The 11145-nt window shown below is 41.9% G+C and overlaps 1 protein-coding gene across 1 annotated transcript; it reads right to left on the bottom strand.

Annotated features, from left to right (window-relative positions):
• Nucleotides 1-2411: 2411 nt before the first annotated feature.
• Nucleotides 2412-9666, bottom strand: F3 (coagulation factor III, tissue factor). The gene is made up of 6 exons (XM_064664730.1): nucleotides 9533-9666; nucleotides 8486-8600; nucleotides 6237-6421; nucleotides 5719-5900; nucleotides 5435-5594; nucleotides 2412-4340 (listed from the first exon to the last, which is right to left on the bottom strand). The coding sequence occupies exons 1-6, from the start codon at nucleotides 9600-9602 to the stop codon at nucleotides 4201-4203; spliced, it is 852 nt and encodes a 283-aa protein (XP_064520800.1). The 5' UTR covers nucleotides 9603-9666; the 3' UTR covers nucleotides 2412-4200.
• Nucleotides 9667-11145: the final 1479 nt, after the last annotated feature.

Below are 11145 nucleotides of genomic sequence, written 5' to 3'. Positions count from 1 at the left end.
GAGATTTGCAGCACATGTCATGGTCTTTACACCTTGAGCTTTTTTAATACTCCTGCTGTAGAGCACTGGAGGGCACACACCACCAAATAAGGGAAGAGCAGCCTTCTGTGGCAGTTTCTTTTTAAGGGAATGGGCGTACTGTGTCGGGGAGTGTATGCTGTGGTGAGTAACACCACACCTAAGAGTTGGGAAAGGATTTTCAGCTGGCCAGTTCCTGCTTCTGTCCTCTCTAGCAGGTTGTTCTTTTCATGTCATTCTCAAATGAATGCAGGACAAACATAGACTATGGAAAGCATGGTTAGTTGTATGTGGATAAATTCTGTGTAATTAGAAGATTATTCAATTGACTCTTCAATCTGGTACTGTGTATTACAAGGTTCTGAAACTGCGTGGCAGTCACTGCTTTACAAAACTGAACCAAGAGGGTAATCTATCACAGCTGTTTATTCTCACAGTGCAGAAACTCTTTGTCCTGAGTTGTCACATAACTAGTGATATGAGTTGAGCTTATAATCACATTCTTCTCTCACATGCCTCTCAGCAGGAGCCTTCTCACAGTGGAAAGCTGAGTCTGGCAGAAATAGATTAGCTAACCTGTTTGCTGCCATATCTATCATACATACATCTGTGAAGTCCTGTACCATTATTCATTTTAAGTAATGACTGTAATTTTATTGTCTGTAATGCTGTTAGGGCTGACAGAAAAGTAGCAGAACAGTATCAGCCTTTATTCACTTATGTGAAGAAGAATGCAATTTTAAAGCAGTACTATAAAACCAGAGTGGCTTATTATAGTATGCAATGTTACACATTCACTTGTACAAGGAGAGGACACAAATACTGTGTCATGGAACTATGCAAATGTATTTATCCACTTGAAATAGCTGGATAACTTTTCCGGTTGACAAGGAGCAAAGCAGAACAGGGGCATTGGGAGCCTTAGTAGGAACATGCTTGCTTACAGAACCCTGCTTAGAAGATGAGCCAGAAAGTTTAGTTGCATAGGAAAAGTCTTCCCTATATCCTATCATTTCCCTGGATGTCTTAAATCCATACAGTGCTGAAGTGGCCACATGTGTGTTGTAGATAGGACCTAGTCCTTCTCCTTGCTGACAATACCTTTACTGGTACAATAACAACTTCTGCCCACTCTGATACTCTGAGAAAAATCTCCACATAAAACATTTGGTGTGGGCTTACAGAAGTTTGCAACTAAAAAGCCCCTTTCTTAACTGTCTCCACAAAAAGCAAAAAACCTCATTGAAATAGGATCTGTGAACCCTGTGACTCTGGTTACTCAGCATTGTTGGATGATAACATACTGCAGCTAGGAAACAGAAGTGCTTCAGATTTCCAGGACTTGTGCAGTCATGGGGCACTCTTTTGCCACTTAAGGCACTTGTTTGCAAATGGGTATTCTCTTCCCACCTCCCTCCCCAGCTTCTTCCCCCTTCCTTACCCCCTCCTTCTCCCCCTTTATATTCAGAACAAACCAAAAATCTCTTTAAGTAATGAAGGATGATTTATAGCATCATTCTGTGTAGTTTATAACAAGCAACTGCATGGTCTAGTTTAATAAATGTTACACTGTAATCTACAGGCTTTCTTTTTCCTATTAGCTCTTCCCTTTTCTGAGCTGGGTACTGAATGAAGCTGAGGAAGCAGAACATCACAGGAAGGGAAGTAATGATGACATCTTTGGAATGTTTTTAAATTTACTCCCACAGGCTCTCGTGTTTTTGATTGCTGTTGTAAGATTCTTTTTCCATACAAGGCTTATGCATCAGCAGAAAATGCATTAAGCATTTATTGCACAATATTAAGTATTAAGTAAATGGGGGTTTTTGGGGATAATGGTGATATTTGTTTTCTTCCCTCTGTAAAAAGAGGAATTCAAGAACGAAGAAAACTCCCATAAAATACACTCATACATTCACCGGAGTCTTAATCCATACATAGATGGTATCTGTAACACAGGGATAAAAAATATAAAATACAATTCTGTATGAATTGATAGATTGGGCTATTAATTTTGTAAGGTATTCCTTGTCATGAATACAGGGGAATACACACCACTGTCAGAATCCCTATGTGATACATCCAGAGATGTCTGGTATGCTTTCCATTAGAATAAGAAGCTCTGAATGCAAACCCTGACTAATTGCTGACATAAGTGGACAGCCAAGACGTGACTCAGGACTTTTCAAAACCTTTCATCTGCTTGTGAACTGTGGCTTCTCATAGTTTTATTCTTACAGGTAGTAGGTGCCCTGGTAGTCTGTTTTGCAGAGTCCTGATTAGACTTCTGGCAGGTTGCCTACACTGCTGTCACAAAATAAGTTTCCTAAACATATTTTTAATTTAGTTCTAGAATAAAAACTGTACATTGTTTTGAAAATGAAAAGAAAGTCTTATTTTTCCAGTCACCTTTATTTCACTAGAAAAGTATAAATTATCACCATAAATACAGATATCACCAGTATAAAAGTTAGATTCTCGTTTATAAAATAAATATTAAAAGACAAAGCAACATCTACCTTCAAATCCCAATACCAAGATTATTTGAATCTATGCCACAGAAACTGTTCATTCATCAGCTGTTTAGTTAAAAATTATGTTCAAAATGTAGTAAATACTACCTATTCAGTGCTTGCATGGAGTGAGTTATTACTGACTCAAACCCTGCAAAGTATTTGTTCTAACACTTACTTGGAACTATCAGACTGCCCTGTCAGTACAACTCTCAATGTAGTGTAATCTGGATATGCTTTCCAGAGGGATAGCAGGTACCTGCTCCAAGAGAGTTCCTTACAAGTCACTAGTAGAGTAGTTTCAGTTTGTTTACCTTCAATTGTCTATATTCAAATATAAATAGACCAAGTTAATTTTATCCAAGAAGTGCAGAAATAATAGTAGCAATTTTGTCACATCTGAACTAACGGATCATTTCACCAGTTAATAATATTAAAAGGCAGATAAATACAGGTTTTGTTTCACAGAAACAGAATGATATTCCTTTAGTTAGGTAAAGGACACATATTTTTCAGAAGTAGTGTTCTTTCCCCTCACAAGTACCGTAAAGCTGTACCATAAATCTTCTGGCTCAATAAGGCCATACTGATCAAGCCAAAAGTACCTTTAGTTCACAATCCTGTTTCAGACAGGACAATAGAAGTGGCTTGGGAACAGTCTATGACAAGGGTTGAGCTCTCTGCAGAGAGACCATAACAAATTAGAGAGATGAGCAATCACCAACCATATGAAGTATAACAAGGGCAAGTGCTGGATTCCGCACCTGGGACTGGGCAACCCTGGCTTTGTTTATAGACTAGGGAATGAAAGGTTGGAGAGCAGCACTGTGGAAAGGGACCTGAGGGTCCTGGTTCATGGCAAGTTGAATATGAGTCAGTGGTGCCCTGGCAGCCAGGAGGGCCAGCCCTGTCCTGGGGGGCATCAGGCAAAGCATGGCCAGCTGGTCAAGGGAGGGGATTGTCCATCTCTGCTCTGCGCTGGGGCGGCCTCACCTTGAATTATTGTGTGCAGTTTGGGGCACTGCAATATAAGAAAGTCACTAAGGTGTTAGAGAGCATCCAAAGGAGGGCGATGGTGAAGGGTCTTGAGGGGAAGCCATATGAGGAGCAGCTGAGGTCTGTTCAGCCTGGATAAGAAGAAACAGAGGGGAGGCCTCTTTGCTGTCTTCAGCATCCTCATGAGGGGAAGCAGAGGGCAGACATTGACTCTTCACTCTCGTTTCCAGTGGCAGAACTCGAGAAAATGGCATGAAGCCAAGTCAGGGTAGGTTTAGGTTGGATATTAGGAGGTGGTTTTTCACACAGAGGGTGTTTGGGCACTGGAACAGGCTCACAAAGGAAGTGGTCACAGCACTAAGCCTGTCTGATTTGAAGAAGTGTTTGGACAACATTCTCAGGCACACTGTGTGTGCCTTGGGGTATCCTACACAAGGCCAGGAGTTGAACTTGATGATCCTTGTGGGTCACTTCCAACTCAGCATATTCTACAATTCTATGATTGTATCAGATCACCAGAATGCTCCTCCAGCCTCCAGCCACTAAAATTTGGGCTTCAAAATTCCTGTTTCAGAGAGCCTAAAAAGCTCCACCCAATTATCCAATTTATGGCTTTTTGTTGTGGTGGTTTTTTTGCCTTGGTGCTGCCATTAGTGTCCACAATACTTTTTCCTTAGACACCATTAAGTGGTTGCTTTTCTCTCGCAGTTCTTACTTTCTTGCGTTTGCACAGAATCACTGGTAGGACAATGGCAAGAGTGATGACTGCAATTGCAATCACTGCTACGATGATAAAGACTTCTGCTCCATATTCTGTAGGGGAGGAAAAAAGTGCAAGATTCAGTTATCAGAATCCATAATGACACAATGCTACAAACTCTTAGCACTCATTCCACTGAATGAAAAAAATCCTTTCTATATTTTACAGTACCACAGAATTCAGTGTGAACTAAACACATTTTAACATGAATTTGCTGAACTGAGGTAAAGCTTTATTTCACCTGGTTCACACTAGGTTTTAATCTAGTTTAGTTAGTGCACTAAAATACCGTGCTAACACCACAAGAATAAATCAAACTGTTCCCCCTGTCCCTACATCATTTCCGTCCAAGTAGGAATTTATTCTAGGTTATAAGCTAGAAAACACCTAGAGAAGAGTTTTCTATTTAAGTTGTAATTAAATTGTAATTTAGCACTATTGTCATAAACAAAAATACATATTTAGATAGGGAAGTTAATCTGAGTTCATTTGCCAATTTTAGAAGAGATTTTCTTATCTGGGGGAGAAAAAAGATGCAGTACAGCAATGTGATATTATTTAAATAATATTGATAACTTTATATTGAAGAAAGTGTTATCCAGATTGTTTGTCTAAAATTTGACTGGCTGATTCACTGACCACTCCTTAACTTATCTACCAGTAAAGAAGTCAATCTGCCAACCTCTGACCTTGTAATAGTAAAGAAAGTCTTAGTCTCACCATCTGCTTTAGGGGTAACTAAAGGTCAGTTCAAACTAAAGTCAGTGAATAGGTTTCCAGCACTCGTATGCTTTAGAGCTAATCCTTCAAGCACTTACTGTGGGACCTCCTATTGGAAGAATCTGAGGGAAACAATGGTGAAAAAAAACAAAGCTGAGGGCTAGTGATGAGATCTGAAGTTTCAGTGACCAGTCATCAATTCAGACAATTTAATCAACACAGTTGAGCAAAACCCTAAAACAAACTCTAACTAGCTGAAGATGGTGGACTCTGACTTGAAGTGAGTTCTTCGAATGAGTTTCCATGTTCTGACTGTGTCTTCTAACTTACACAGTAAATGGTTTATAACAGGCATCCCAATTTAAAGACATGTCTTTTTGTTAGAATGATAAAGACTGTGGTGTGACAAACGTCAGGCGGTACCCACCGTCGAAGATGCCCCTTTGTGCAGTGGTGCAGTGCATCACGCTGGTTTGACCGTTACGGTCTTCTCTGCGGGACGGAACGAATCCCTGGACATAGAAGCAATAGTTCTTTGTGCTCTCAACGCTTACTTCAAACGTATGGCTTTTTGTTGTTGCATCTTTCTAAAAGGGGAAAAAAAAAATATTTCAAGTGTCAGCTCTTAAGGTAGCACAGAAATTGTGTAACTATAATACAGCTACAGAATATTAAAATTATTACAGAATGAAAACTAGAGTTAGACCTTACCTTTCCAGAACTTTGGTCTTTCCAGTAGTAGAGTTTGTATTCCAGGTCATGCTGGAAAATATCTCGAATACTTTGAAAGCTTCCATTAGGAAATGTATATGGTGTAAGTGGATCTTTGATCACAACATTCAGTTCTGAACCTTTTTGTGTATAATTCTTTATCTCTGGTTTTCCGATAACAGCTAAACAAAGATTTTTAGAATTAAAAAGCTGATATCATCTTTTCTACGCAACATGCTCTTCTTTCTTCCACTCTTTATTAACTTCCCGTCTCAAATCTATTCTGACTTTAAGAAGCCAAAGTAATAGGGTGAAGTCCTGGGTTGTAAACAAGTATCTTCATCTAGTACACAATGTTAACAAAAGCTTTATGCCTGAATGTCTTCTCCAGTATCAGCATGGCTATTGTAAGAATCTATAGAAAAAATCCTTTAAACTCAATCTAAATCTTGTTTAGGTCAATGGAACTAGTCTTGAAAGGAAGTTTATAATAAGATTTAATTGGCAATCCTACTTACTCTGACTATAAGGGGTAAATTTTTCAGAAAGTGCATAAGGTGGTTCTTCAAAGTTATCCATCCCCGCGGGCATTACAGACAGTATGTGGGCTACGTAGGTCTCTTTCACATCCTTGAGCGCATCAGTGACATCACACTCTGTTTCTGTTGTCCGTATGCATTTTTTTTTAATGTCAGATGTCTGTCTGAAAAGAGCGAGAAAGAAGTGTCAACAGCTTCCAACCAGACACTTACATATTTAGATACACTGAAAAACATTTTCCCCTTAAACTGTGTAGATTTCCCTCATCCGGTAGAACAGTCTTGCAGGGGTATTAGGCTGAAAAGAAGAGAACACTTGAAGAAAACCTATTGTGTACAGCTGTATTTCACAATTCAAAGTAGAATCAAGCGAAGTAAGTATGATCCATATGACAGAAATATGTTATTGGACCCATATATGAATTAAACATTCAATTTTTTATATTAATGGATAGAAACCATAAGTAGTTCTGATTTTGCATTTTTCTGCAGTTGCAGAATTTATTTTTAAAAATATAAGATGCATAAATTACTTTGAATGTGTTATCCTTGACGCATGTGAAAACTCTTGCCTTAAGAAACATCAGTTGCTATAGGAAGCTCTATTGACACAGTTTAATGTGACAACAACGTCTCCGCATATATGTCACTTGGTTTTGCAACTATGCAGTGGCAAATGTTACTAAGAACCAGACAGTAGCAGCAGATTTCATTGCAGAATTATGATTTTAAAAATATTGACAAAAAACTCTTATCTTGATTTTTAAAGAATAGAAAACATGTCCATTTACCTGAGAACTAGTAATGAGACCAGGAAAAAAGTGTTAATTCCCCATTTTACTTCCTAACAAGAAGGATTGAAAAAAAAAGTTATTACTCCATTTTTTTCCTTTTTTTTTTTTTTTTTTGCTGGTGAATTAAGGAAAAGAAAAATTGTGTGATCTCAGCTGGAAGAGCAAGAGTGGTGACTTTTGAAATTAACAAATGAGTTTTCCTCAAAATAGATCACGTTTTATTTTCAAGAGTCACCTGAACTCCCTTCTTACTTCACCAGATTTCTTATGTCACAGATCAGTTATTGATAGTGTCACATGAGATGCTTTGAAAAGGGACAGAGATTTGATCTTTGGGATGAAACAAATGTATTCTGTAAATGTACAGACATGAGAAAGCAAACATTTAAGCACACTTTGGAACAGCAACTTGTCTAAAGAGGTGCCTCTGTTGCAGAACTACACCTGATTCTACACTGAATCTTGGGCAAACAGATTTCAATTTTTTGCAAGCAAAACCACTGGAAAGAAACTCCAGATTCACGAATTTGATAAAATTTGTTCTGCTAAGTGTGTGCTTTTAAGTCTACTAATCTAATCACTCCCTTAAAGAATGAAAGAGCACATTAGGCCATTGCACTGGTGTTTCATCCATTAGTCATGAGAGAGAGCTCTCATGCCACTTTTAGTTAGAGACAGAAGAGACTACAGTACCACTTTTTCATTAATATGTAGGAGGTTTGATGATGCATTTTCCCTTTGGGACAAATTTAATAATATTCTGTGTATTAAAATGGGAGCTAAGAACAACACAGATTTATTACTGAACTTCGTGGAAGTTTTTGTGCAGTTCTGAAAGGTGTGTTAGACACTTTACATTAGCTGGCTACCTTTTATGTCCACAATATTTTATAGTTTACATAAAACATGATGACAGAGGACGTGTCAACAGAGGTAGAGGAACAAAGGTGATTTTTAGTGTTATCCAGCAAGACAAATTATTCATTTATTGTGATTCACCAATTAGAATAAAATGCAGACTCATTTATTAGACACCTCCCAAGACTGAAGACAAAAGACTCAGACCAGACACCTTGAAAAACATAAAAAAGGTGAAATTCTATCTAATACATGGTGTGTCAGACAGAGCAACAACTTCTTCGAAGTATCCTGGCCTAGATCTCTCATGCAGCTGGCCTGCACCAAACCCCAGAACTGAAATACTGATCTCTAGCTCAACTCTCCATTTTTTAGAGTGGGCAAAACCAGACGCCTGAACCACATATTCTTATAGTTGGATACAAAAAACTATTAACAGCTGGGGAGGGAATTCTCTCAAGTCCTAATGTTTGGGCTCTTTTCCTGTTACATTTACTCTCGAACATATTCAAACATGCTCTATTTGCATCTTCTTCAATTGCCTTTAATTGATATACCCTGGTGTTATCTACTTACCCGTGTATTTCTACAGTATAGAAGTAATCTGATGGTTTTGGCTGCCACTGTAGTATAGTTTTAAAATTGATTGAAGACCAAGTTATATTGACTGCTGTCGGTAGTGCTGCATAGCCTTTAAATACAGAAAAGAGAAAAATATCAGTCATATGATATGTAATTCCTGTTTCCCTGCAGTTGGTGTTTAGTTAAATGAAGCAGTTGCTGTTAATTGCTACTCCGAAAAGTTGGTTTTGGGGAAAAAGCTCAGTCCTACCATCTGGGCTCATGCTCATCTTTACTAAAGGAATGTGTCCTGGCAGAAGTGAGAAATATGAGAAGAATATTATTTTCTGTTTTACAACTCTCAAATCGATGAATTAACTTATTTGGAATTCTGTCTAATTAGCCCTTTTTGATTCAAGACCTCTGAAGACGACACAAAAGCTTGAACATGCAGAATGTTCAAGCAGCAAATAAATGTGGTGCAGTTCACCAGGACTCTTGGCCCCCACAAGCGGATGGGAGTCCGCCGCGATGATCCACGACAGCCACAGCTGCTTTGGGGAACTGTCTGGGAGGAAGCTGGATGGGAAAACCCCTCGCGCCTCTGTAACCTCTGGAAATCCAGGGTTTAACTGAGCGATATCCTACTCGTTTTCAAATTACCACCTTCTCTACCTCTTCGGCAAGCTCGGAGCTGGGGCAAGGGAAGGAAATCTTGCAACCTTACCGCAACTGCCGACCCCCGAGGCTGCCCCCGCTCCCCAGCAGCGCCCCGGCCGTGGAGAGTGAGGAACTCCCCAGAAGCCAGTCCTTGGTGGCCCGAGCAGCGGCCGCCGCGGGCCCAGGGCCAGTGCCCGGGTGAGCGCCGCTGTCCCGCGGCCACAGGGCGAGTGCCGAGAGCCGCTGTCCCGGGGCCAGTGCCGCTGCCCCCCTTCCCGCGGCTCTTCTCGGGCTCCCTCGGGGACACCCCGTCCAAGGGGTCCGAGGGGTCCGAGGGACCGAGTCCCGGCGCCGATCCCCCCGTCCCCTCCCCGTCCCTCTGCCCCGCCGTCCGTCACGCACCGGCGGCGGCCAGGCGGCACAGCAGGGCGCTCAGCAGCAGGGCCTGTCCCGGGGCGGCGGAGCGCAGCATCCTCGGGGAGCGGATCTGGTGGGTCCCGACGGGTCTGAGGGCGGTGAGTGCGGCGGGGCGGGAAGCGCTGGCTTATATCGGCAGGAGAGGCGGGGACCGCGGCGCCTCCCGCGGGGCAGCCGGCGCGGCCGGCGGTGGGAGCGGCGGTGGGAGCGGCGGGGGCCGGCGGGACACGAAGGGGCAGGGAGTGTGGGCGGCGGAAGCGCCCGGGCTGAGCAAGCGGAGCCGGGGATCTTCGAGGAAAGCCGTGAGGAGAGGGGCCCTGAACCGCGACCCCGGACACACCTGGACGTGCCTGCAATCCGTGTCCCCCTGCCTGTTTGGCGTCCCCATACATTTGTACCGCCCCTCGCTTCCCCTCTTGGAATAGTGGTGAAACTGGACACCACTGGATAACCAGTTTCATCCACTGCCAACCTTTGGCTTGGCTGTCATGGGCAAACAGCACCCCAGCTCGGAAATGGCTGCTCTGAGAGGCAGCTGGTCATGCAGAAGTGATGTTGGGTTAATTAGCTTTGATCCTGTACATTCTGAAGGTCTAAATATGTCAGTCTTTGCCTCTCCATGCAGAACGTCGGACACGGGTGCTCAGCTGGATGACATGCTCTATTCCCTAAGGCCTGAGAACGCGCACCCTGTCAAGGCTCACCTGTCACACCAAGTAAGTTTCAAGTGTTCAGGGCTTAGTACCTCACCTCTCCCACAAACCAGGGGCCTGTTAACCCTTTTCCTACAGGCTCACATTGGAAAGGTATGCAATTTTAACTGATAACAGGGAATCTGCCTCTGACAGAGGGTTTTCTGAATCTCAGCCTTTGTGCCAGGCTCCCTGGCCCCTCTGGGATGTGTGTGGCTCTCACGGTGCTCCCTTTCTAAGCAGTTTAACTGAGCTTCGGAGCCGGAGGGGTGCGTGCTGTAGTTCTGCCTAATACTCAAGCTCTAGAGGGAGCTGTGTTCGTACTGAGCTCAGGGATCTGCCTCAGGAAGGTGGGAAACAGACTATGCGGTAGAACCTGTGTCATAGTTCAGGCAGATATATACATTTACAGTCTTAAGCTGACTCTTCTTTTTATTTTGATGCTGCTTTGTACGATGTATTTGGAATATATAGGTAAGAGACTAATTGGGAAGTTTCATATTTAATTGCCTTTAATTGTCATGATTAACACATACTTAGATGCAAGCAAGCAGTTCCGTCTCATAACGCAGAATAAATGCATATGGACCAAACTACAATATCTATTTCAACCACAGCCTGCAATTCATATAATGTGTTTCAAGGCACACCTAAACCCTGGATTTCTAAATTACCGAATCCAGCCATACACCTTCTCATTTTCCTGCCCTGCTTTTGATCAAATTTCAGCCATGTCTCTATGTAGTTGAATGCCAGCATTACATCAGCCAAAAATATTGCATGCTTTTAACCTGGTGTAGAATACAGATCCTGTGTGTCTAGCTTTTCAAGATTGTGACCTTATAAGATCACAGTCGATTTTCAGAGGACTTTACAAGGAGAAACAGTAGTCACTTGTTTAAAGAA

This window comes from Pseudopipra pipra, chromosome 9 (assembly GCF_036250125.1).
Source record: "Pseudopipra pipra isolate bDixPip1 chromosome 9, bDixPip1.hap1, whole genome shotgun sequence".
Taxonomy (NCBI): domain Eukaryota; kingdom Metazoa; phylum Chordata; class Aves; order Passeriformes; family Pipridae; genus Pseudopipra; species Pseudopipra pipra.
Note: the sequence above shows the minus strand (reverse complement) of the source record. Positions and strands in the feature narration are given on the sequence as shown.

Coding starts and splice junctions, on each gene's coding strand:
- F3 (XM_064664730.1), bottom strand. CDS start 9,602: ATGCTGCGCTCCGCCGCCCCGGGACAGGCCCTGCTGCTGAGCGCCCTG. Junction 5,901..6,236: donor ATTTACCCCTTATAGTCAGA/GTAAGTAGGATT, acceptor ATCTTTGTTTAG/CTGTTATCGGAAAACCAGAG. Junction 4,341..5,434: donor ACAAAGGGGCATCTTCGACG/GTGGGTACCGCC, acceptor CCTCCCCTACAG/AATATGGAGCAGAAGTCTTT.